The following is a 27,711-nucleotide window of genomic DNA, read 5'->3' as shown; positions in this document are numbered from 1 at the left end:
TTTAATGAATTCAAAAAATTATTTGGAAATTTGCAATATTTTAAGTGTTAACCTGTTGCGCTTCTTGTTGTGTATTTTTTCAAATACACTCCAGTTGCGCTCACATCTTGAGGAGCTACATGTTTGGCTAAGTATTCGAATGGAAAGCTTTTGCAAAAGGGGTACCCTGGCACCATACATTCTCCACCATGCATCTACAACAAAATTACAAATAAAATTTTAAAACAACATAAGAAAAAAAAAATGAAATTTGAAAGTTGAAACAAAGTTTGAAGTTATGAACTTGAAGAGACAATGAAATTTGAAACAAACTAAAAAATACCTGGCATTTTAGTCATCCTATTAGTCACAACCATGTCAAAGCCAAATGTGCCACCTGCCATCCTGTATGTCTCAATTTCTTTGGAGATTTCTATACGTTCTGCTGGAGATCGCACCATCCTCTGAACAAAGGTTAAGAATCCATCCATGATCTCAGCGTCAAATACGAACCCACATGGGTAAGAAAATGCGGGGTTCAGGTAGATCCTTGCAACATGAATGGGACGATGGAGTGTGTTATTTCATCGTTTATCAATCACTTCCCATAGGAGGAGTTGTCTCTGAAACCCCTCATCTCCCTTATCATCATAGTAGGCCCGAATGGATTCTTTCGCCCTGTCCATGGCCTCATACAAATAGCCCATTGCGGGCTTCTCACCATCAACTAATCAAAGAACCTTTACCAAAGGTTCAGTAACGATGCACACCTCCTGCACTCCCGCCCAGAAGTCTTCCTGGTATGAAACTAATCTGCATATGGCCTCTCCCTCTGGTTTGCGGCTCATTGTCAAAGCACGCCACTCTGAAAGAAACATTCTCTTCACATCCCACTTAGAATTCAAGAGGGATTGAAGAGATATGAAACTGGTGGCAAACCGTGTAATGGCGGGGCGCACCAACTCTTTGTTGTTAGTGAATTTTCTCATCAAGCTAAACACAGATGTATGATTATGTATAAATTTTGTAATGCTTTTTGATGACTCAACAATATCTATGACAAAGGAAATTTCCCCTATGTCCTCCAACATCAAATCAATACAATGTGCAACACAAAGTGTCCAAAATAAAGTAGGATGCCTTTCCATAAGCATCCTGCCAGCAGCAACATAATTTGCAGCATTATTCGTTATGACTTGGACAACCTGTTCTGCGCCCACTTCCAAAATAAACACATCCAGCAAATCATAGAAAGTTTTTGCATCTTTGATATGTGACGATGCATCAACAAATTTCATAAACATTTTCCCCTTAGGACAACTAACCAAGAAGTTTATAAGAGTTCTTCCCTTTTGATCGATCCAACCATCTGACATCACAGTGCATCTTGTTTGTGCCCATGATGCCCTAAACTCCTCCAATATTTTGGTGCAATCAACCTTTCCATTCTGAAGAATCCGGCCTCTAAAGTCATCATAAGAAGGGATTTTGTACCATGGGCCAACAGTTGCAATAGCATCAATAGTAGGCTGAAAAAATGGATTATTCCTTGCAACGCTGAAAGGAATATCACTCCAAAGGAGAAATTTGGCCAACAACTTGTCAGTGTGTTCTTTCCCAGTTTTTTTAAGCATTGAAATGATAGATGGCTGTGAACTAGGCGTGGTTCTAGGAACAAAAAATGATGAGGCAGCTACTGGGTTGGTTGTAGATATTGATGTTGAAGTAGAACCAGTGCCACTTCCTTGTTCACCTGAGCCTAACACAAACTTTGTTAGTTTCTTCTTCATTTCTGCTTTGGCCTCTCTATTGTGCTCTAAATTTTCCGATGATCTCATGGCTTTTCGAATGATTTCAGGATTTGTATTTTGCAAGGCCCTACACCAAATCCAGGGATTTGTGCAAGGTGATACTTCAATCTGTAAACCCCCCCTGACATATGCTGCCCACACAACTTGCAAGACAAGTTTATTCTATCAAACCCTCCATTAGGTTCACCAAATTCCCACAAAGGGTCCAATTTCCTTGGCATGTTTGTAACTTGGTTGAACTCTAGATTCTTGAGTTTTAAATTTGTAAGAAGAAGTTTGAAGTTTGACTTTGAACTTTGAACTTTGAAGTTGAATGGTGAACCTATGGCAAAATAAGGATTACAATTTACAAGTTACAAACTTACAATTTACAAAAACTAAAAAAAAATTACATACATGAGTAACATGACAAAACACATGGAATTTTTGACAATTTAAGTTTTTAACAAACAAAATCAAAAATCAAAAACCACATCAAATCAATTCAAAAATATTTGATAACTCATTGAATTCTTTTGATAAACAATGGGTTATCCAAATTCCAAACCCAACCAAAAACATAAAATAAAAACCAAAACAAAGTTACAAAACACAAAATTTTGGTGTCTGTTGACCACTACGTGTCAACTCCCCATAGCAAGTACACCTCCTTTTCTTCGCAAAAGGGATAGCGCTTGATTGACATGTCCGTGCCATTAGACAATCATCGTCGACTTGGTCATATTATGTTGTAAACCCAGTCTGCATGTGTGAATTGTAAATAATCTTAGCAGATCTGAGTCATGTATGTAAATTGCCTAGGTGGACCTAATTTTCTAGTGATAATCTACGTTCCGGAAGGTTTTTTGTCTCACCAATCCATGATCGGCAGAGTTTTCCTTCAGCCTAACCCCAAAGCCGGAATGAATTTTGTCATTAGAATCTTAGAGGAATCCTAATGTGTTAATCTGCTAGATTATAGTTGTGTCGCAGAACTGGGTGGTCTATGAGTGCCTATGTCAAATGGGTTTTCCCCCTTGAGATGTAAAATCGTAAAAGTCATGATGTAAAGTGTCTTGAGGGTTAGAAAATATTTTAATCCCCTCATAAGTCCTAAGTCCTAGGTCCTAGGTGATTTTTCCAAAGGCTAAGTTCGAGGATCCATTTAAAAATAATTTAATAAATTGAAAATTGAAAAGATAAAAAAAGAATATATATATAAAAGAAATAAAAATAACATATATATATAAAATAAATAATAAAATAATATAAAAACTTAAAAATAATAAAATAATAATATTTTTGAGTAAATAAATGCAGAATTTCAATTTTTTAATGCATTAAAAGATTTGACGAATGAGATTAAGAGATATCTTGATCCTCATTGACGGTCGAGATCATTTTGACGTGGATCACTCGAACTAGCTGTTGGGAATTTTTCCTTTAAATAGGGTGCTAGGGGTCATTTGAGATATATTCGATCTGTGAGTCTTGTGCCGAAGAAAGCTCTCCTGTAAACTTTTTTCTGGTGCTAATAAAGAAAGACTTTGGGGTTGAAATCTTGCTAGTGTTACTCTCCTGAAATGCTGTGAGTTGTTTTATTTTCTGCATATTTTCATTTTTCAGCCATTAGTAATAGCTTGATCTGGAGTATTGTTGAACACATGTATCTTGTTCACTTACTAGGGTTTGAATGGTAATAAGATTTCTGAAATAATGGCAGGTATCTCCATTGTATCTCGAATCTAGTATTGTTTTTTCCCTCTTTATTGATGGTTGAAGTGAGCTGTGCAGGAAACCCTTATTGAGAAGATCAGTGGGCGTTTGGGGAAGTTCTCGGCTAAACCAACCAACTCCCGCAAGCATTCTCTTGCAGAGCCCAGCCAGTTTCGATCCTGGGTTCATCATTTAAGTTTTTTTTTTTTGAATTGCATGAGAGATTTCTAAAGTTTTTCATAGTAAATCTGGAATTTTGATAATATTACTGCTGATTATTGATAAATCTGGCTGTTTAAGAGTCAAAAGTTGTAAATGCTGTTTAGCTGATCTAGGGTTTTAGTTTCGTTTTCTGCACATATTATTTTTGGGTGATTTTCCATTCCAGGTTGCAGGGTTTCTGAAGATTTCTGAGGTTTATCTAAGCTGTTTCGCTGTCCAAGGGTTTCAATTTCAATTGTTTTCAGATCTGGAAGAAATCTTACATCGGTTTCATTGATAATTCTAAAGCACAAGAGTGAATATCAGCTTCTGGGGTTTGGAATATTTTTCCGAGGACTGCAAATTTTTTTTTTTAATCCCCCAGCTATCCTTAGTTGCCGCTGTCTGGCTCTTCTCATCGCCCATCCACCAAATCATCGAGCAGAATTCATCCATTCATCTACCCCTGTGGCTCCAGTCCCATCACGCTGCTTCAGGCCAGCTCTCTCATCAGCAAACGCATCTTCTTCATCAATCTGTTGCCCCAGATCTGCAGTCTGTCCTCCCTAACCTCCATTTTCAGGCGTTTTTACTCATCCCCACACTCATTTCAAACCTGCTGGCAGCGTCAATATATATATATACCAGCCTGCAAAAGACAAAAATAAAATCAAAACTCCAACACGCCTGCTCCACACTGCATTCACCACGTCTTTCTTCCTCATCACAGCTAGGCTCACTACCTGCACGCAGTCTTACCTCGCCATCCATCTATCTGACCTCCAAACTGCGGCAAACTCATTTCTTCCTGCATACTCCTCGGCTTCTTCACTACCGGTTGGCTATCTACCCGCTGCAAACCTGCTATCGATTCCTGCACTGCACACAAAACAGTTAAAAAAAAGTCTTTCAATACACGGGCCAGGTAATGCGTTTTGGTATTGTTACGTGCGTGGAGAGGACGAATTTTTATATGCGTGAGTTTTTCCTTTAGGGTCAACGTAGATACGTTTTTTAATTTGAAGTTTGGGTTTCACGTAACAATAAAAGCCAATGTTTAGATTTTTTAAATTTTGATTTTGTGTATATTAGACTAAAGAAAATTTTAATTAGATTTCATTTGACATAGTTTTAGATTTAGTCCTTTTTTATTTTTTTGATAGAATTATCTTGCTTTAGTTCGATTTCAAAGTTTTAAATAAAAAATAAAAAAGGGAAAAGGGGAGTTTCGATTTTGATTTAGGTGTTAGTGCTTTATTTTGTATAGTTAGTCTTAGAGTTAAGTTTTATTCTAGGATTTAAATTTAGTTTTTGTCATGGTTTAGTTAAATTTTATTTTATTTACAATTCATAAAAAAAAAAAAAAAAAAAAAAAAAAAAAAAAAAATTATTATAAAATTATAAAAAGCAAAAAGGGGTTTCTTTTATTTAGTTTAGGTTTTAATATTATTTAGATTTTTTATTTTAAATTTTGTTATTTGAAAAATATAAAAATATTTTGGGAAATTTTTTGCCAATTTCAGTCTTGGCTCGGGAATTCCTTATGTTTTATCTTTTCTGCTGAGGTTAAAATTTTGATGTGGGAATTAATGGTTAAACATGCTTAAATGTTCATTTGAAGATTAACTGCATGAATGTGATCTCTGGTTAGCATTTTACGTGGTTGTTTAAAGCCCTTTATCTTTCGAAATTTTAATTGTTGGAGTATCATTAAGTCATTGAGCATTTATTGATTATCTCGCATTTGGTAAAAGTTAATCTTTGTTTGAGTTGTTTGATGGTAAACGATTGTTGATGTGTTCATACTTCTGCAGCATTTGATAAATAATCGTTTAATCATTTATTTCATAAGGCACTGGTCTATTAACTTAGCAAAATCAATTAAGTGCTTGTTCCCCCTCGTGTCTCCCAACTCAACTAGTTCACAGTTGGTCATCCATTTTCCTATAGGGTCTACCCCCCTTAGCCGCAGGAGACAAGCTTAAACGGAGAGATCGGGGATCAGGGTGACAGCCCCCGGTTTGAGCGTTGTCGTGACAATCTGTGCGACAACAGTGCCCATACTGGTTTGATGGAGAAAATTCGTCTCCTCCTTAGCTCTCAATCCATTTTTCTCCTCTAATCAGCTGATTCAGCTCCCAAACGACCAAGCTTTCTTTGCTAGGTCACTCCAAAACCCCGTCGTTGTCGTTGTCTGTGCAAATGATTTTCCAAAAATCATGTTTTTAGTCTTATAAACGCGTTGTCAGCATGGCCCACGATTTTTTCACATTGAATCGTGATTTTTTCCAAAAAATCGCCGAAAAAAAAAAACTTGTAATTATCACGCAATTTTATCGGTGAAATTTGGAAATCACAATTTTCGCAACATTGGTTCAAGGTTAACACCCCAAAAGAGATCTAGGGGTCAAGGGTGCATACCTAGTCCCCTCTTTCCGCCAAATCCCCCCATTATTCCATGCCTAATAATGTCCATGATAAGCAAACTACAGTACTCAATTACCAAATGACAAGACATACTTTTAGATTTGGGAGGCCCACCTTCAAACATACGATCATGAGAGAAGGGCGAGGGACCACATAGTTGGCTCAGGTAGCGGAGAAATGGAACAACGAGCTAGTTGGGGCTGCAAGGGGCTGTTGGCTACCAGCTGAGGACCATCATGGAGAAAAAAAAGATTCTCCTAGGGATATCACCCACAAAATGGTGGGTAACAGTTAGTCCAAGTAAAGCACATGCTAGTAATTTAATAAACCCTAGACGAAACCAATACATATACATTATATTAACTTGTTATTTGACCTCCTCCTTCTTACATTTTTCAACTAGCTTTCCTTGTCTACCTTTATTACAGATCTTGTATTCAGCGATCAATTCTATAATTAATGTATAGATGCATTCCCTTGCCCCTCCTCCACAATTATACACAATCACGTGATTTTACGAACAATTTGTAATTCATAATAACATAGGAATAATTAAAGTTACCGGAAACACCTGAAGAATTTGCCAGAAACACGGATCCTTGTTTCGAAACGGAAACAGATATAATCCTTGTCCGAAATGTTGTAAAAACGTTTTTGTGCCGTTTAAAAAATCAGCGACTTTGGATTTGGAATTGGATACATTCCCAAGGGTTTTAAATTTGTTTGGATCCGTTTCCAGAAATCCGGAAATGGATCCACAAAAATAGTGATCGGAATCCACCCTTAAAAATGTTAAAAAGCGTGAAAAATTGTATAGCCATAAATAAATAGTAAAAATGAAGAAATCAGATTTGCAAATAACTCACTATAAACACAATCTCATAACGTCTCTTCTAAATCTTTAGAAACAACAGCGCTCCATATATTTATCAAAGATTCTTACTACTCAAAAAAGGATAGATGTTCAAAAATGCAAACATAAGAGTTTGATGAATGTCTCTGTAAAGAGATTTATTTGAGCGACTAATTTTCAGTTTGGTTAAGATTTTGTTACTTGTCGTTGATTTTGCTCTTAAATTCATAAATCCCTCCAATATAATAAATATTCTCTAGCCAATCTTTTGTCTGCAAATAGTCAAGAGACCAAGTTGATGCTGAGAAGATTGAAATGTTCAAATAGGTCTTGACAGAATATCCCAATGATCCCATGGGCCTTTTAATCACCATGAAAGGAAGATAGATACCAGTTGCCATGCATGACACGTTCTTTCAAAGAGTTGGACCCAAAAGCACAAAGGTTGTAGCATTTCTGATTACACTACTAATGATGATAATAATATGTTGAATGTTATAATATATTAATAATCACTAATGATGATGACAATGTTTATGCTGAATTGATGATGATAATTTGTTTATGTTGAATTCATGATGATGATTATGTATTTTTAGATATAAAATCTAGATTCTAAAAGATGAATGGTAATATGAAATTCTTATATATATACATACATACATACATATATATATAATGTTGACAATATCGGCAATATATCGCCAATATTCGAAAATATCGCGATATTCTCAGGGAGCCGAAATATCACTGATAAAATATCGCGATATTTCTGAGATATCGTCTATATCTCGCGACGATAGTAAATACCACCGATCCATCTAACCCGCACCTAGAAAAGGGAAAACACTATTTTTTTTTGCTCATTTTGGTTTTCTGAGTGTTGGAGAAGGAAGGGGAGAGCATTGTGGTAGTTGTCAAGGAGGAATTGAGGATCGAAGAGCCATTATCACCACCAACTATGAATTTTTTGTTGATCAAAGATTGAAGAACAGTGAGACAATCTTCATTTCTTCCATTAACAGGTATGTTCTTAAAAACCCCTATGTTAATGATTTTTTTCATAGATTTAGGGTTATTCTTGCTTGCCTCTTTGCCTACCAACATTTTGCTTCTTCTTCTTTTTTCTATTTGCTATGATTTTCATGCCCATAAGCCAATGCAAGGGTTTTCTCCATATTTGGACAGCAAACTCCATTTCTTTTTTAACTTTCAAATGCACCCTCTTATTTTCATTTTTCATAGAATTCACATTGCAAATAATGTAGCAAAAAAAATATTTTGTAAAATGAGGTGGTTATTACTTATTATTTTTTGTGTATGGGTGGAGTAACTTTAATCATTAATTCAATTTTTTTGTTTCTTTGGTGCCCTGGGTTTGAATTAGCTCACTACAAACATGCCAAAAGCCTTGGACCCATTTTGGGAGTATGGGAGACTGATGGTGGGACAAATCGGGCATATCTATCATGCAAATTGTGTGGGACCTGGATAACAAGAGGAGTTACGCGATTGAAATACCATCTGGCTAGACTCCTTGGACATGATGTTGAGCTTTGTACAGTTTCTAGTCCGGAGCTTATACAAAAAGCTCTTGAAACAATTGATGAAAAAGACAAAAAGAAGGAAAAGGCAGAAAGAAACAAGGTTGAACGTGCAGGTAGATCTTTTGGGATATCTTCTAATTTTGAGGCTGAGGGTAGTGGGAGGGGCTCTACAGCATCATCTACTATTGCTAGTGCGAGGTCATCATTTTTTGTTCCACGAATAGGACATGGAGCACAACCTTCCATAAAATCAATTTTTTTTAAAAAGGAGAAGCAAGAAGCAGATAGAGTTATGGGGAGGTGTCTTTTCTGGAGGGACTTACCTCTCAGCATCACCAAAACCAATCCATTTTGGCAGCCAATGTGTGATGTTATTGTTGTTGTGAGCCTAGGGTACAAAAGTGCTACATATGAGGAGTTGTGGGGGCCAATTCTTCAAGCAGAAAAGCAGGACATCAACTCTAGATTGGCGGAGTTGAAACAAACATGGGAAGTTTCTGGATGCACAGTGATGTCTGATGGTTGGAAAGATAGGAAGGGTACTATCCTTCTAAATTTCTTGGTACATTGTTCTAAAGGTACCATGTTTATTAAATCAGTGGATGCATCAGCACATATCAAAGATGCAGCAATGATATGTGAGTTGTTAGATGGGTTCATTCGAGAGATTGGTGTGCGGAATGTGGTGCGAGTCATAACAAACAATGCAGCTAATTATGTGTCTGCCAGCAGGATGCTTATGGAGAAGCACCACACATCGTTCTAGACTCTGTGTGTAGCACATTGTATCGATTTTCTACTTGAGGATATGGGGAAACTCTCCTTCATCAAAGAGGTGATTGATATGGCTAGGAGCGTCCCCAAGTTTATTTATAACCATGCTTTTGTTCTTAGCCTCATGAGGAGGTACACTAGAAACAAGGAGTTGCGGTGTCCTGCAATCACACGTTTCACCACTAACTTTATTACTCTTCAGTGTTTGCTTTGATACCAGTTCGAGTTGAAGCAAATATTTGTTTCTGACGAGAGTCGTGATTGTAGATACAGCAGGAGACAGGATGAGAGAGCCATTGCAAAAATGGGGTACTCTGACACGTTTTGGCAGAGAGTAGAAGAAGCATGCTCAGGTAGTGAACCTATAGTAAAGGTTCTGAGATTGGTGGATGGGGACAAGCCTACAATGGCTTATTTGTATGAGGCCATGGATAGGGCCAAGGAGGCCATTCATTCTTATTATGCAGACAAGGGTTCTGTTGGGCTTGATAGGCATATGATGTTATGGGATGTGATTGATAGTCAATGGGCAGGGATGCTTCATCGACCCATTCATGCAATAGCACTCTTCCTCAACCTCGCATTTTCATACAAATGTGCCTTTGATTTTGATGGTGAGGTGATGGAAGGGATCCATTCTTGTATTCAGAAGATGGTACCTGATCCTGAGGTTCGTAGCAAAATCAATCGCAATATACAGTTTTATCGGGATTGTGTTGGCCTATTTGGCTTTGATGATGCTATTAGGGAAAGGACCCTCTTCATGCCACGTAAGTGACAAGTCATCACTCATTAGAATTTTCAATTTAGATTTTCCTTATTTATAATTCTAGATTTTTAAAATTCATCACTCATTAGAATTTTCAATTTAGAATTTGCTTATTTATAATTCTAGATTTTTAAAATTCAATTATGTAGATTTTATTTGAAAGTTTAATTATGTTTTAATTTTTTGACTTTTTTATTTCTTTATTTTGTTGTAAATATTTGGTGGCGAAGCTATGGTGCAAGGGCACCAAAAATTGGCCATAAGAATCCTAAGTCAAACATGTATCTCTTCAGGGTGTGAGCACAATTGGAGTGTATTTGAGAAAATACACTCAAAAAAACGCAATAGGTATAACTTTGAGCTTCAGCCTTCAGTTGAGCAATTACATTTATTGTAATTTTTAATTTTTAATTTATGATCCTCAAGTGTCAAGACTCAAGACTCATTAGTTTTTTTGACACTCTTATAGGTTGGAGTTCGCACGCGTCAATGATTTAATGTATGTGCATTACAATATCCGACTTCGAGTGAAGCAAATAGAAGCACCAATGGATCCAAATGCCATTTCCTTAGACAATATTGATGTATTGTCTCAATGGAGGGTGGAGTCTGAGGTGCCCATCTTGGAGGAGTCACCTTCATGGTTAGAGCCAGATGATCCATTAGAACATGGGCAGCAAGAGGAGGAGGACTCTAAAGAGGAGCAGCACAAGGAGGAGGAGCAGGAGGCAGAGGAGGAGAAGGACACTATGGGAGCATCAGCATCAACACCATCTGCTATAGATATAGAAGAGCATAGCTCCATACCTAGCACTCATTATTTGACATTAGGTGCAGGGGTAGAGCCAGGGCCTTCTACTGCTAGGGGCAAGCCTAGCAAACAGCCCATCATGTTTTCCTGTAAATGGGGGAGAGAGCACTGATTTCAGATAGATAGCTGCTAGTTTTATTTGTTTTGCTACATATAACTCATGATGATGAGATACTTTTACATATGTGATGTTATTGTGTATTGGTTCTCCACATTTGAGTCCTTGATTGGACAATTATCAGGCATCAGCAGGATTTGGAATTGCCTTTGATGTATCATTTCTATTTGACATCATATATATCAGTGCTTTCTTCATATTTATGTGCCAATGTGTTTATTTCATGTTGTTATTGCTTTATATGTTTAAAAAAAAATTAATATATTATGCATTTTTTATGCTTTCCAATATTTTCGGCGATATTGCCGATAAGATGTTTTCTGGACCCTCGCCGATATTTTGCTGATACCAATATTATCAACATTGATATATATATGTGTGTGTGTGTGTCTGTGTCGTTTCCTTCCTGTATTGTATCCAGATTTTTTGAAAATTTGCCATATCCGTTTCAAACCCCATCTCCTTTTCAGTGCAACTTAGGAATCTATAAAAAAAATATATGGTATTAAAATTAGAAAAAAGAACCTTTTGCTTCCATTTGTCAAATCTTCATTTGCTGTGAGCATAACATATCATGTCCAATATAAGCATGTGTATTATTGTATAGAAAAAGGCTAAACATTTTTCACCGTTTTTGCCATTTTGGTTCGCCATCACGAAAACCCGGATGCACAATCTTTGTCAAAATTGCATTTTTAGATTGATGAAATTATGGTTTTAATACAGAAACGGGTTCAGCATCATCAAATACCCCTACTGCAAATGGATTGTGCAATTTTAACATATAATATCCACAATTCCATCAATCCAAATTACTCTTGCCAGATTTCAAGCCAAAAATATCAGTTTCACTTCCCATTGTTTTGAGTGAACAGAAAAGGGCTAATTTGTAGCATGTTTAGACTACAGCATATTGTATGTAAACTATTTAAATAATGGATCATAACCCATGTAAGCAAGTATGTGTAATATTGTATATAAACTATTGAAGTATTACTTCATATTTTTATTTTTTTTTGTGGGGTGAACACCTATGGGGAATTTAACTGGTGACATTTTCGCATGGAGTGCCTTAACAGTGCACCCGTTCACCGTCAATCCAAAGAACCATGGTCTAGGTATTACTACAGATTAATCTTGTATAAATACATATATTATTACATGACTATGTTTTTATATATACCTACAAATTATATATATATATATATATATATATTACTTTTATTTAATAAAGTATAAATATAAAGTAATGAAGTAATGAAATTGTACATATTTTTCATGGGTAGATAATATTTCTCAAAATAGTAATATTTACAGTTTTTATCAAGAGAAGCATTTTAAGTTTTTCTATGGTATACATTTCCATTTTTCCATGTCTTTGAACTTTATGTGCGGTGTATCCAAAACTCATACCATCTCAGAAACAACCTGTTTCCCTGTTTCAGGTAATTTGGACTTGCAGATATTTTCGATCGCGTGCATTTCTATATACATATATAGTAACTAAAGATAAAACCATCAACGGTTACTATAAAAAATGTCATCGATAAGAATAACCAGTGACACAACCATTTGAACCATAAACTATAAATCTAGGAATACGTCTGCGTAAAGTTTAGAACTACCTGGAACAAAAAGGCTGGCAGCATCCCTCAAAGAACCCAAATCTGAGATGTCCTGGGCCTGTTTATTGAAAACAATTCCTTGAGAAACCAGGAAAAAATGGAAGCAGTACTCACACTAAATCATTTTATTTCTTTCTTTGTTTCTTTCCTATAAATGTTTGCTATATGTTCAGGATTCAAGCACTAGGGAGAACTTGAGCAACAACTAAAGCCATTTTGTGGGCAAAATGGCCTTAATCTTTGGTTACTCCCAAAAGATTAAAATTAAATCAAGTTTTTGAGGGTATCCTACATGGGTTAAGTATGATAAATTTGTATACCATTGCCGAATTCTATTTCATCAAGAAAAGGAGTTATGATAGGAAACAATTAAATATGTTAAATTCAAAAAATCAAGGTAAGAAGATTCTGTACTCATATTTAAACTCTAAAACTAAGAAACTTAACAGTGATAAACGACTATTAAAACTGCAAAATCAGAATACTAGATTCTACAAACACAAATCACCCTGAAAACGTAAACAGCAAGTATAAATCTGAATCACTCCATCACACATCTGTGTTATATTAACTGAAACAAATACAATGCTGTAAGTCAAAACTCAAAATCTCGGACCATCTAGATGGAATTCTCAGCCCTTCTTTTATAAATAAGAAGGCTATCGTTTACAGAAGGCATAAACCATCCCTATGGAGCTCCTAGGCCAGGTAAGGAAACACTTACCCTGAAACAAACTAGAGAAGTGTGCCCTAAGCTGCCAGGATTAGTGTATTGTTGTTGATTCCACAAGCCCTCTTGCTCAGGCTTTCCAGACTCCGACAGTTCTCTCATTTTCAACCTTACAGGGGTGTATTGTTGTTGATTCCATAAGGCCTCTAGCTCCTGCTCTCCAGACTCAGACAGTTCTCTCATTTTCTCCTTTAGATACATCATTGTAATAGCTCAGCTGCAATAAATCAGATGCTCCACCCTCACCTCTCATATTTACAGATGTACTTGTGGATGCTACAGTTTGCTTACAACTTACAGCATGTTCTACTTGGATATCTCATGTATCAGTATTCTTGCTTGGTTGTGGTACCATAACTTCTTGGTCTTGCAGTGAAAATAGTAAACTCTAACGAAATCGGACAACACCATATAACATTATAGTTTTATTCTTTGCCTCATCATACCATGGGTGACATTGTTTTCTTTAAGTGTTGTCATTTCTTGGATCAGCATATACTGCTGGGAAACTAATTAAGATACCATTTTACACATCCCCACCCATAATTAATACTTTCCGTTGTACCCCTTCACTCAATTCTGTTCATAATAAGTCTTTCCCCTTTTATGTTTGACTAGTCAAAGATTCAAAAACAAACAAAAAATGGTCTAAATGAAGAAAATCCTAAGTTATTAAAAGAGGTGAAGAGCCAATAAATGTAAAGTTTGAGTGAATTCCACTTTGCTATGAGGCCATTGGCCCTAGTCCCATGGTTGTCTATGAATATTTAAAGAAAAAGTGACTTGTTCAATGAAACAAACGCTTAAAGAAGAAGGCAAAAAAGGTTAGTAAGATACAATGTCAAGAAAGGCAGATCGATGTTAAGCTCCCTCCTTAAATGCTTCTATACACAAAATGCCCAGCTGAAGGCTGCATGATCAAAAATGTAAGGCATCTGCAACATTACTAGACTTCAAAGGTCATTGCATGAATCATTCCCCTTCCCCTATCATGATTTTCCATCACATCACCTATCTTTTACTTAGCAACCTAGAAAACACACTTTGTCCTAGGATTTGACACACCCAAAATGGTTAACTGTTGTTTCCCCATGGTCAAATTTAAGCAAATTATAAAACTAACCTTTCTTATGTTGTGTTTCAAGAAATCACTAAATGTATATTACCTAATGGCACCTTAAGAAGTTGGACTTATTTGTTGAAGTTTCTAAGTCTACCAGTTAGAAACCCTCCATGCACTTTATCTTATTTATTCCTACCTACTTGTTGCGTTACTTAACAAGTTATTTACAATGTAAATACTGAAAATAAACACTAGTGCATGCCCAACATATTACAGATCAACAACTGAAAGAAACAGAAACAATCACACCAAATGACACCGTCGTTATTTTTGGACAAATGTCCCCGGAAAAACCCAATGTGGGAAAACCGGTGCAGTGATCTGAGGATTTTCTTATTAAGAAATATCAGAGTACAATCTGGGTGCTAAATCTGGCCTACCCAACAGAGAATTTCCTTGGCAGTAATACCTCTCAGTTTGACACAAATTTCTTGGCTGAAACCCCAGATAATCCTTCTGGGAGCTCCTCAGCTCCAATCTGCCCTAGAAACCCCAGCGTCTACCTTTCTGGACTGCGTCAGCCCCTCTCTGCCTAGCACTGGCCCTGCGTCACCCTGAATGGGTCTTCGTTAGCCTTAAGAGGCCCTACGTCAGCCTTCTTGCCCTCTGCGTCAGCGACGCTAGCCTCTCTGAGGCTCCGCGCAGCTCCCGGCTACCTTTGCGTGGCCCTGCGTGAGCCCTGGCTGCTACTGCATCACTCTCTCTGGCTCCTGCGCTGCTCTTCCAGCGCTATCTCTACCTCATTGTCTCTCTGTACTTAATTCCCCTCAGCTGCAACTCCGATCATTGATTCTATCTCTCTTAGCAAACCCCGCTCTAGAGAATAGAATGACCGATCACTCTGGTGTGTTCTCCAAGTGACCCTTAAGCCTCCTCTTATACTTTTCTCGTTGGCATATCAACGGCCGAGATTAAGTCCCTAATCAATGACTAAGATTAGATCTGGCTTGATCCATGTCTTTTGGACCATTCTAACACAGTTTCATATTAATCCACATTAATATTTTAATTTCCCTACGTTTAGACATAAGGACTCCATTAAAAATATTAATTATTTTAATATTTCCTGAACTGTTTAGAATCTGCCCAAACCCTTTCTGGGTATTGGAGATCTCATGTGCCCCAACTTCTCCACCAAATTTCGTGGCTAGAGCACATCCAATGCTACCCCAAATCAACATTATTGCCTCAAAATCTAGCAAGCTAGACCAAGTGGCTTACGAGGTGTGGCCCACTGTCACCACAACCACTACCTTCTACTCTTTAGTGGACATCCCACACCATTAAATTTCTCAATACCAACCAGATTTATTTTCTCACGACAAGTAAATTTATTCCTAACAATTTATCAAAATAAATTTTGAATCACCGAAAAATCAAATCACTAGTATTTTAACATCTAGAAATAGATATGCAGGGGAAATTAATTAGAGAGATCAATCAGACATTGCAAAATTAATTCACCAACAACAATTCTCCATCATATATTAATCTGGAAAATATGGGTTTTCGACCCACAAAGATACAAGGAAAAATACAATAACCGGAACTTGTAACTCGGCCCCAACAAGATGAATTTGGCCCAAGGAATTTGGCCACCTAGAAATCGGCCTCAGAAGTAATTCATTCTGAAGGAAATCAGCCCCCACTAATCACCAGAAATCGGCCTCTGCGCCCAACAACCCGTCCTTGGTAATCCAGCCTCCCTAGCAACTGCGCCTCACTTCAACAACTTGGCCTTGCAATCTCCACAACTCAACCTCTTGGATTCCCCCTCGATTCTCCTATACTCTGCACTCCAGTCTATTGAGCCACTCGCTCTCTTTGTGATGACTCGCTCTCTTGAGTTCTTGTGTCTGCTCACTTTTGTGTGTTCACCTCTTCGCTAGGCTTCTTTTATAATCTTCATTAAGCCCAAGTTCCTAACCATAATCTCCCTTCTAGAAGATCTTGGAGATCAATGCTTGAGATTATTTCTGAGTCACTTAAATAATTAAATTATTTATCCTTAAAAAATGACTTAATAGTCTACAATAATTAATTACACAATAATTAATTGACTTTAATTATTGTAATTTTCCTAAGACTTCGAAAAGAAGACATAAATCACTTACACCACCAAGCAAGCACCTAAAGAGGCAATAAATCATCTTCCACATGCTAAGACACCAACCCTATGCAAAAGTGTGAAATTTTTAATATTCTTGCAGTTGTTGGTTATTAATCACCTATAAAATTTGATTATTTGTCTTCTACAATTTGTATGCGGCAAATACTGAATAAAACACTTTTGCAACTTCACAAAAATAAATAAACTACAGGAATTGAGAAAATATTGCAATCATACAAATAATGAACATCGTTATTTTTAGATAAATATCTGTAGAAAAAACCCAGTGTGGGGAAATCCACTGCAGCAGATGAGGGTTTATATTATTAATAAATCTTCAGCAATTGAGAATTACATAGACTACTTGCCTCTCACTGGCAAAGCTCCAACAATATCTTTACTCCACTTATATTGGCCAAATCGAACCTCTGCAACAAACTCGGCTCTCCTCTGTGCAATTCACACCTCCTTCCAACAACACGCATTGGCAAAACTAGAAATACACATAGCCTCTCCTAGAACTTGCACTGCCTTCGGAAATTCTTTCCTGCAATATTCTTTGCCTCCAACAAATCGCAAGGGCAACTAACACCTCCTCTAGCAATTGGAAATTGAACTGTTGCCCAAAAACTTGTCCTGCCCAATGCAGCGTCTCTGCAAATTAATTCGGCCTCCTTCCTTTTTTCAAAATAACTGAAATCTTCATGAAGAATTTCTCCGGAATTTCTCTCCTCAATTTCCTATTAGTTTTTTTTGTGGCATCAGACAACTGATCTAGTCTCGATTTGCGTCTAAGATACTAAGGAACACGAGACCTTTAAAACCCATAAAAGGTTTTGCGAGATAAGCTTGTGAAACGCCTTAATTAAATTAATTAGCCATCATTTAAATTTTTCCCAAGTCTAACTTAGGAAAATTGGATAATTAATAGTAATTAGTTAAGGAAAGTTTAAAAAACTCTGGAAACTCACATGGATCGAGTTTGAGATAATCTTAGTTGTTGATAACGATTTAATCATGGCCATTGGTGATCCAACAAGAGGTTATAAGAGTAGGTCGATGGGGATGAAGACGACATAGTTGTGAGACAAAGGGAGAGCAAGTTCCTTGGAAAAACGAGTTATTCAGGGCAGAGATCCGACAAGAAGAAGATTTCGAGCTAGCGAAGGAAGCATAAGTGATTGGGGGAAGAGCAGCAGCAGAGTTCCAGAGAGCCAGCAAAGAGGAGGCCTAAATATTCTGCAAGGAAAGTCGTTCAAGTTGAGCAAGTGATCCAAAAACCCCAGTGCAGGTGTCGGAGAGAGATTGTTTCAATGGTTAAAGACCAGGAAAGCACCCGGAAAGAAGAACAACTCATTTCTAGTGACAAAGGGAGGCTAGACGACCAGTTGGAGGCAATTCTAGAAGCGGTATGACTTGCCCAGGCCAACAGTGCAAGCAGCCAGTCAGGCAGTGCGAGCAGGCAAAAAGGAGGCTGAATTATTTTGGCAGAGAGAGAATTTTCTCCTAAATATTTTGTCGAGATTTTTGTTGGAGGATAGCCAGATTGACATCTAGATTATTGTACTTAGATTTTGATATTGCATAATAATAAAAATAAACCCTCATCTGTTGCACTGGTTTTCCCTTCGGGGTTTTTTTGGGGACATTAGTCCAAAAATATTGGTGTCATTTTTATTTTTTGTGTGCATCAATTTTCTTAGTTCCAGCGTTTTATTTAGCTTCCACAAAATTTATTTGTGAAAAATTGCAGTGTGATTTATTCGGTATTAATCAGAAGATTAATAAATAGCTAACCAATTAGAAGAGTAAATTCCAGTTGCTACATTTAAAGGAATTTTCACATGGTATCAGATGATTGAAGGTCAAATCAAAGGCTCAGTAGCGAGAAGGAGAAATTTTGCAGTTACAGATGGAGTTATGAGCAGAATTTCTCATATTGCGCAGGCCACAATGAATTGTAAATTCGCAAAGGAAGAGAGTTTGACTTTCAGTTGTAGGTTGCAGATAAATTCGATCAGTCTCAAGAGCAAAAATTAGCAGGTTGTGGATTTGCTGGAGAGAGAGTTTCGATGAGCAGATCAGTCAGTTTGTTGAGCAGATCTAGGCGCAGTTGGTTTGCAGCAGGTCTTGCAGCAACAGGTCAATGTTGGGTGCAAGAGAAAAGCACACAGAGGAAGAGGAATTTCCAGAATTTCTCAGAGGGTTTCCAGATCCAGTTCCCAAGAGGAGATCCATGATTTCCAATTGTAGTAGGTTGTAGCAGTTTTCCCAGTCAGCCAGTGCAAGCTTCAGAGCAACAGCTCGTGTGCCAAATTCAGAGGACTTTCGAAATGTTCAGCAAGTTGCCCAGTTGAGGTAGCAGGCAGTGTGAGGACAGGAGAAGGACATCTGGAGACATACAGTAGCAGATCTACGCATTCCAGCTTGGAGTGTGAGTAGCAAAGAACGAGGCCGAGCAGGAAAGGGAGTAGATTACTGTTTATTTCCTAGTTTTTGAGTTTTCACAAAGATGGCCACAGCAGGTCTCGGAGATCAGGATAGCCTTGACGAAGCCTCAAACTTTTCTATCTAGAAGGCTAGGATGTTATTCCTATTGGATGAGCATAGCCTGAAAGAGTTCATGATAGCAGTTATAGTTGCACCGGCAAACCCTATCCAGTTCCATGATTATAGGAAGGATATGGCCAAAGCCAAAAGGATGGTCTTGGATGGAGTCTAAGATCATATTATTCCACACTGTAGAGAAAGCAACAGCAAAGGACATGTGGAATGCGTTGTGAAGTTATACCAGGATCCCTCTGAGAATCGAAAAATGGTTCTCATGGAGAAGTTGAGGACCGCAAAAATGATGAAGGGTGAAGGCGTAACTTCATATCTCACCCGAATTCGATATGTCCGAGATGAGCTAGCAGTTGTAGGTGAGAAACCAGAGGATAGTGAACTTGTGTGAATAGCACTAAATGGGTTTACCAAAGAGTGGGCCACATTCATTCAGGGAATTACTAGACGAGATAGAATGCCTGATTGGGAATGTCTTTGGAGTGACTTCACACAATAGGAGATAAGGCTCAGTCTTGTCGAAGGCACTACTAGCAGCAATAGCAAAGGACCGAAGGTTGAGAAAGAGGGGGAGAATGTAGCCCTTGCAAGCAAAGGAAAGGCGAAGAAAAGGCCAATCAGGGACAAGGCTCAAAGGGAGGAGAGAAGAAGAAGAAGGATTTGCCGAATATCAAATGCTTCAGATGTGGTTAATTTGGTCACTACAGCACCTAGTGTCCCAAGAAAAAGTAGGACAAGAAGGGGGAGCAACAGACTACAGCTTCAGGAAACATAGATGAGTTAACCTCTAGGATGGAGGAGTTCGCATTGATAGTAGTTATACCACCAAATGGAGGACGAGCGTGAGGCTTCAGAGTTACAGGTTTGGGCAGGGTCCAAGGAGGACAACATCAAACAGATGTTTCCTCTTGGATCATTACCTTGGCTATGGGGGGCCCACAGTTTTCAGTAGCAACAAGATCAATGTTAGAGGGCACAGTTAGATATTGAGAGACATTTGCAGTCAGATACTAGAGGGGCGCATACAATTACTCAATAGACAATGTAGATACTAGTTGCAGTCAGAGACTCAGGAGACAGTTGCAAAGCCAGTATGGAGACACAGTGGATCCATAGATTATTTCTCAGTTGCAGTAGTTGCAGCAGCATGAGATCAGATGCAAAGCATGCAGTGTTGGCAGCAATGCAGGATGGCACAATGCAGTGTCAACTATTGATTTGCAGTAGCATCGGATGTGCTCTAGCCACGAAATTTGGTGGAGAGGTTGGGGCACATGAGATCTCCAATACCCAAAAAGGGTTTCAGCAGATTCTAAACAGATCAGGAGATATTAAAATAATTAATATTTTTTACGCAGTCCCTAAATCTAAACTTAGGGAAAATAAAATATTAATGTGTATTAATATGAATCTGTGTTAGAATGGTCCAAAAGACATGGATCAAGCTAGATCTAATCTTAGCCGTTGATTAGGGACTTAATCTCGATCGTTGATATGTCAACAAGAAAAGTATAAGAGAAGGCTTGAGGGTCACTTGGAGGAGACACCAGAATGATCAGTCATTCTATTCTCTAGAGTGGGGTTTGCTAAGAGAGATAGAATTAGTGATCGAGAGATGTAGCCTATGTCACAGGGTTCGGCGAACCTGAAGCTTCAGGTTCGAAATTCGGCGAACTTGTAAAAAAAAATTTGAAGTTCGTTCAGGTTCGCCGAAACCTGAAAGCCAAACCTCAAGTCGAACTCGAACCTCAAGCCGAACCTCAACGAACCTAATCGAACTTAATCGCGAACTTAAATGAATTTTTTGAAGTTCGGCGGTTTTCTTGACGGTTTTCTTGGCTGACTGTGGTACACGAGCTTGGTTTTGTGAAGTCAAATATCAGAACATAATGCTACAGGAAACAACATAAAACTCATAAATAAAAGTGCAATTGCACACCGAATAATTGCACTGTTTAAATCTAAAAACTCCATTGATTTGTTGTTCACCCCAAAAAAGGAAAACGGGTAAACTCACTACGCAGAGAAGAAGTGTGGGATGAACTCACTACGCAGGGTGGTTTTTATAGATAAGGGACATTGATTACTTTTCTTTGAGAATGTAAATCTGGGAAACAGTCGAGACCTACAACGTGCCTCCTTGATTATGAATAATATACTCAAAATATTTAACAGTGTCCTATTTGAAATCGGACTTTTGAATATTGAATAACATTGAAATTTGACTGTTGCAGGTGAGATAATTACGTCAAACAACTGGCTTTCTTTAATTGACAATTACAATTTATTTGTGTGTTTAACAAATTTGTGTTCGTCAACTTTATGAAAATTGCATTTCCAACGACTTCTGGGATCTGGGTTTTTAAAAGAACGATGAAGTTTGACTGTGACTTGGTATCTGTATATTCTTTTATATTTAACCGGTGGTCTGCTCGACTATAGTCTATATTTAACATATTCCGGTTAATTAACTTTATAAAATTGTATCAAAGGCTATAAAATGAGATATCTAACTTATTAAACTAATTTATAATGTATGGATTACACTGAGATTCTCGATTCTTCAAATAAAATATATAATAGAATTTTGTATAAGTTAAAGAAATGAGCATTATGATGGTGAAATCCAAAGTTTTTCATCATAAATATATATATATATTGAAAAATATGTATAGTCGAACCTAATGCCGAACCTCATTCGAACTTGATCCGAAAATTCGAATTCGAATCGAACTTAATTGTTGTCGAACTCGAATTCGAACTCGAACCGTGTGACATAGGATGCAGCTAAGGGGCATTTGAGTACAGCGAGATAGAGAGGCAGAGATAGTGCCAGGAAAGCAGCGTAGTAGCCAAGGAGAGTGACGCAGAGCCAGCTAGGGCTCACGCAGAGGCAGCCGAGAGTTGTGTGGAGCCTCAAAGAGGCCAACATTGCTGATGCAGAGGGACAGAGCATTGACGCAAACCCATCCAGGGTGACGCAGGGCCAGCGTGGGACAGAGAGGGGCTGACGCAGTCCAGAGAGAGACTGACGCTAGGGTTTCTGGGGCAAATTTGTGCTGAGTAGCTGCCAGAAGGATTACTCGGGGTTTCAACCAGGAGATTTGTCAGAAACTGAGAGATATTACTGCCAAGGAAATTCTCTGTTGGGTAGGCCAGTTTCGACACCCAGATTGTACTTTGAGATTGCTTAATAAGAAAACCCTCAGATAACTGCACCGATTTTCCCACATTGGATTTTTCCGGGGACATTAGTCCAAAAATAATGGTGTCATATGGCATGTTTGTTTCTGTTTCTTTTACTTGCTGATTTGTAATATGTTGAGCAGGCACTAGTGTTTATTTTCAGTATTTACATTGTAAATAACTTGTTAAGTAAAATAACAAGTAGGTAGGAATAAATCAGATAAAGTGCATGGAGGGTTTCTAACTAAGTAAACTTAGACTCTTCAACATGGTATCAGAGCGTGATTGCCGATCACAGGAGGACTAAGGACATCAGCCGAGCGGAGCAATAGCAACAGAAAACAATTGTCCCGAGGTGACAGAAGTTGTTTCTAGTAGAGCAGCAACAAGGGAAGGGTGACACAGAGCCTGCGTCATTAAGGGTGAGCCGAGAAGAGGCAGCGCAGAAGCTAACGAGGCAAAGGGAGCCTCACCCGAAGACACGCAGTCGCTGGGAAGGCTGACACAGTTGGCTGAGGAGGCCAGGTTGTTCGTGTTGGGATTGCGCAGAGCCTAGAAGCTCTCACTTCAAGTTGTTGCTGGGGTTTAGAAGGCTGCAGGAATATTGCAGAGTGGAGCTGGTGAGGTACTGTAGTCAAAACAGTACCTGACAGAGCAAGACAAGAGGAGTTGCTACCGAGGGTTTCTAGCCTAGGAACCCGGATCAGTGATGCGGTTGCACAAGACGATCAGAGTAGGGGGCATCTGGACAGCGGCAGAAGGATTCAGAGGGAGTCCAGAAGAGAACTTCCAAACAGGAAGTAGAGACTCAGAGGCGTCGAACAGAGAACTTCCAGGAGGGAAGTAGAGGAGCATCATGGCACTACACGGAGTAAGAGTCTAGGATAGACTGGATGAAGCGTCGAACTTCGTAGTCTAGAAGGCCAAAATCTTATCCGTACTTGACAAGAATCGTGTCAAGAACTTTGCCTTGAAGGTAATAGCTATCCCAGTCAACCCCAATGATAATGACAAGTACGAGGAGGCAATGGCGAGGGCCAAGAGCATCATCCTTGACGAGGTCAAGGATCATGTAGTACCACACATAGCCGAGAAGGAAACGGAATTTGAGATGTGGGAGGTTCTCAAGAAATTGTACCAGCATGCTTCTGTGCAGAGAAGAATGCTACTTGAGAATCAGTTGAGGTCGTATCAGATGAAGGGAGAGCCAACTGACTCCTTCCTCGGAGGACTGAATGAGATCCGAGATCAGTTGACTGCTATAGAAGCGACACCAGATCAGGGATTGATGGTGAGGACAGCCCTGAATGTTGTCTCAGAAGACTGGGAGGTATTTGTCCAAAGTATACTGGGTAGAGGGACTCTCCCACCTTGGGACGAGACGTGGGCAGCTCTTCACCAAGAAGAGATCAGACGGCAGTCAAAGATGGGTAGCAGTAGCAAAGGGATCAAAGTCAAGCAGGAGGAGGAAGACGTGGCCCTAGCATCTGAGGGAAAGCAGGAGAAGCGGAAGAGGAAAGATCTCTCCAAGATCAAGTGCTTCCACTGTGGGGAGCTGGGTCATTATGCGACCCAGTGTCCAAGGAAGAAGAGTAAGGGAAAGTCTTTCGAGACGAAGGCAGCACCAGCACGAGCAGAGAAGGAAGTTTTGACAAACGATGACTGTGCCATGAGTGCACATGCACCACTTGAGAAGAAGTGGGGAGACATCGCACTGTAGTCAGGCGGACTACAGGCGATGAGGGGCAGGATCCTCAAGGTACCCACCCTCTTGGATTAGACCTTGCTACGGGAGCCCCGACGAGGAGTAGCAGGACTGGCTGATGTGGGTAGAGAGATGGATGCAGATGGAGCAGCAGAGAAAGCTACAGTGCAGGAGTCCTGAGACAGCGCGAGGCTAGCAAGCTGCGGCATTGCGAGAGGCACAGGAGTGTTGCACCAGTGCAGGGTGGCACAGAGAGGTATGCAACAGTGCGAGATACAGGGAGTTGTTGCAGTAGCGCAGAGGTCAGAGAGGGAGCACTTGTCAGCGGCAGAGGGAGCTTCAGCATCAATGGGTGTCTCTAGCCCAACAGGGAGGTCAGATTGGGAGATCAGTTACTTACTTCTCAGTAACTGAGTTGCAGTGTAGCAATGGGCAGCACGATGCAACATGATGAGAGGAGATGCAGTGCAGATGCAGTGCTGGCACAAAGGACCAGCAACATCACAGATGCAAAGGGAGCAGCAGTACAGGATGCAGCAATGTAGAGGATGCTGGGCAAGAAGGCCTAGCATCAGCACAAGTACCGATGCCGGATGATCAAAGTAATACTCAGTGAGGAGTATTGCTAGAGCACAATCCTCTCTAAGAGGGAGTGTTGATTTGAGGTAGCATCGGATGTGCTATAGCCACGAAATTTGGTGGAGAGGTTGGGGCACATGAGATCTCCAATACCCAGAAAGGGTTTCGGTAGATTCTAAACAGATCAGGAGATATTAATATAATTAATATTTTTAATGGAGTCCCTAAGTCTAAACTTAGGGAAAATAAAATATTAATGTGTATTAATATGAATCTGTGTTAGAATGGTCCAAAAGACATGGATCAAGCCAGATCTAATCTTAGCCGTTGAGATGTCAACAGGAAAAGTATAAGAGGAGGCTTGAGGATCACTTAGAGGAGACACCAGAATGATCAATCATTCTATTCTCTAGAGCAGGGTTTGCCAAGAGAGATAGAATTAGTGATCGGGAGATGCAACTGAGAGGCATTTGAGTACAGAGAGACAGAGAGGCAGAGATAGTGCCGGGAAAGCAGCACAGTAGCCAAGGAGAGTGACGCAGAGCCATCCAGGGCTCACGCATGGCCACGCAGAGGCAGCCAGGAGCTGCGCAAAGCCTCAGAGAGGCCAGCATTGCTGACGCAGAGGGCCAAAGGGATGACACAGGGCATCCCAGGGCTCACGCAGACCCATCCAGGGTGACGCGGGGCCAGCGTGGGACGGAGAGGGGCTGACGCAGTCCAGAGAGAGACTGACACTGGGGTTTCTGGGGCAGATTTGTGTTGACTAGCTGCAAGAAGGATTATCCAGGGTTTTAGCCAGGAGATTTGTCAGAAACTGAGAGGTATTACTGCCAAGGAAATTCTCTGTTGGGTAGGCTAGTTTCGGCACCCAGATTGTACTTTGATATTGCTTAATAAGAAAACCCTCAGATAACTGCATCAGTTTTCCCACATTGTGTTTTTTCAGGGACATTAATTCAAAAATAATGGTGTCATATGGCGTGTTTGTTCCTGTTTCTTTTAGTTGCTGATCTGTAATATGTTGAGCATGCACTAGTGTTTATTTTCAGTATTTACATTTTAAATAACTTGTTAAGTAGAATTACAAGTAGGTAGGAATAAATCAGATAAAGTGCATGGAGGGTTTCTAACTAAGTAAACTTAGAAACTTCAAGGAATTACTAAAGGGTGGGCCACATTCGTTTAGGGAATTAATAGACGAGACAGAATGCCTGATTGGGAATGTCTTTGGAGTGACTTCACACAACAGGAGATAAGGCTCAGTCTTGTCGAAGGCACTACTAGCAGCAATAGCAAAGGACCGAAGGTTGAGAAAGAGGGGGAGAATGTAGCCCTTGCAAGCAAAGGAAAGGCGAAGAAAAGGTCCAATCAGGGACAAGGCTCAAAGGGAGGAGAGAAGAAGAAGAAGGATTTGCCGAATATCAAATGCTTTAGATGTGGTCAATTTGGTCACTACAGCACCCACTGTCCCAAGAAAAAGTAGGACAAGAAGGGGGAGCAGCAGATTACAGCTTCGAGAGACATAGATGAGTTAACCTCTAGGAATGGAGGAGTTTGCATTGATAGTAGTTATACCACCAGATGGAGGACGAGCATGAGGCTTCAGAGTTACAGGTTTGGGCAGGGTCCAAGGAGGACAAAATCAGACAGATGTTTCCTCTTGGATCGTTACCTTGGCTATGGGGGGCCCACAGTTTTCAGTAGCAGCAAGATCAGTGTTAGAGGGCGTAGTCAAATCTTGAGATACATTTTCCGTCAGATACTAGAGGGGCGCAAACAGTTACTCAATAGATAGTGTAGATACTAGTTGCAGTCAGAGACTCAGGAGAAAATTGCAAAGCCAGTATGGAGACACAGTGGATCCGTAGATTATTTCTCAGTTGTAGTAGTTGCAACAGCATGAGATCAGATGCAGAGAATGCAGTGTTGGCAGCGATGCAGGATGGCACAGTGCAGTGTAAATAGCAACGCAGATGCAAGATGGTTCATCTACAAGGTTAGCAAATGAATCAGAGTATGCGCAATGGCTTGATGGACAGTGATAGGACATTATAGATGTCAAACATCAGCAGCGTGAGGGAAGATGTTATGGGAGAGAGCACCTTCCTTGCTAAGAGGGAGTGTTAGTTTTTGTTTATAGCATCAGACATGTGTTCTAGTCTCGATTTGTGTCTAAGAAACTAAGGAACACAAGATCTTCAAAACCCAGAAAAGGTTTTGCGAGATAAGCTTGCAAAATACCTTAATTAAATTAATTAGCCATCATTTAAATTTTTCTAAGTCTAACTTAGGAAAATTGGTTAATTAATAGTAATTAATTAAGGAAGGTTGAGAAAGCTCTAGAAACTCACATGGATCGAGTTTGAGATGAACTTAGTCGTTGATAATGATTTAATCATGACCATTGGTGATCCAACGAGAGATTATAAGAGCAAGTTGACGGGATGAAGAGGACACAGTTGTGAGACACAGGAAGAGCAAGTTCCTTAGCAGATCGAGTTATTCAGTGTAGGATCCAGTGGGAAGAAGAGTTTGAGCCAAAGAAGGAAGCATCAGTGATTAAGGGAAGAGCAGCAGCAAAGCTCTCGAGGATCTTTCTAGCTCCGAAGAGCCAGCAGAGAGGAGGCTGAAATATTTTGCAGGGAAAGTCGTCCAGGTTGAGCGAGTGAGCCAGAAACCCTAGCGCAGGTGTCAGAGAGAGATTGTTTCAGTGGCTGAAGGCCGGGAGAGCACCCAGAAAGTAGATCGACTCATTTCCAGTGAGAGAGGGAGGCTAGACGACCCTGTTGGAGGCAGTTTTAGAGGTCGTACGACTTGCCTAGGCCAGTAGTGCGAGCAGCCATTCAGGCAGTGCGAGAAGGCCAGAAGGAGGACGAATTATTTTGGAAAAGAGAGAATTTTCTCCTTAATACTTTTGGTGAGATTTTTGCTGAAGGATAGCCAGATTGGCATCTAGACTATTGTACTCAAATTCTGCTACTGCATAATAATAAAAATAAACCCGCATCTGCTGCATTGGTTTTCCCTTCGAGGATTTTCGGGGGATGTTTGTCCAAAAATATTGGTGTCATTTTTATTGTGTATGCGCATCAACATTCTCAGT

General features: G+C 39.5%; 1 protein-coding gene across 1 annotated transcript in view; it reads right to left on the bottom strand.

The window, feature by feature from the left end:
• Positions 1-4,120: 4,120 nt before the first annotated feature.
• LOC149173325 (uncharacterized) overlaps positions 4,121-27,711 on the bottom strand; it is a 193,391-nt gene continuing 169,800 nt past the window's right edge. Inside the window, exons 4-8 of the mRNA XM_089426662.1 lie at positions 12,611-12,668; positions 12,399-12,469; positions 4,430-4,560; positions 4,332-4,335; positions 4,121-4,243 (exon numbers count right to left, since the gene is read on the bottom strand). Coding sequence (XP_089282788.1) covers positions 4,121-4,243; positions 4,332-4,335; positions 4,430-4,560; positions 12,399-12,469; positions 12,611-12,668 — 387 coding nt within the window. The remainder of the gene's footprint in view (positions 4,244-4,331; positions 4,336-4,429; positions 4,561-12,398; positions 12,470-12,610; positions 12,669-27,711) is intronic.

This window comes from Pinus tabuliformis, chromosome 4_2, assembly GCF_031772625.1.
Source record: "Pinus tabuliformis cultivar Carrire ecotype Pingquan chromosome 4_2, CPIR1, whole genome shotgun sequence".
NCBI lineage: Eukaryota > Viridiplantae > Streptophyta > Pinopsida > Pinales > Pinaceae > Pinus > Pinus tabuliformis.
This window is presented reverse-complemented; position numbering and strand designations above follow the sequence as displayed.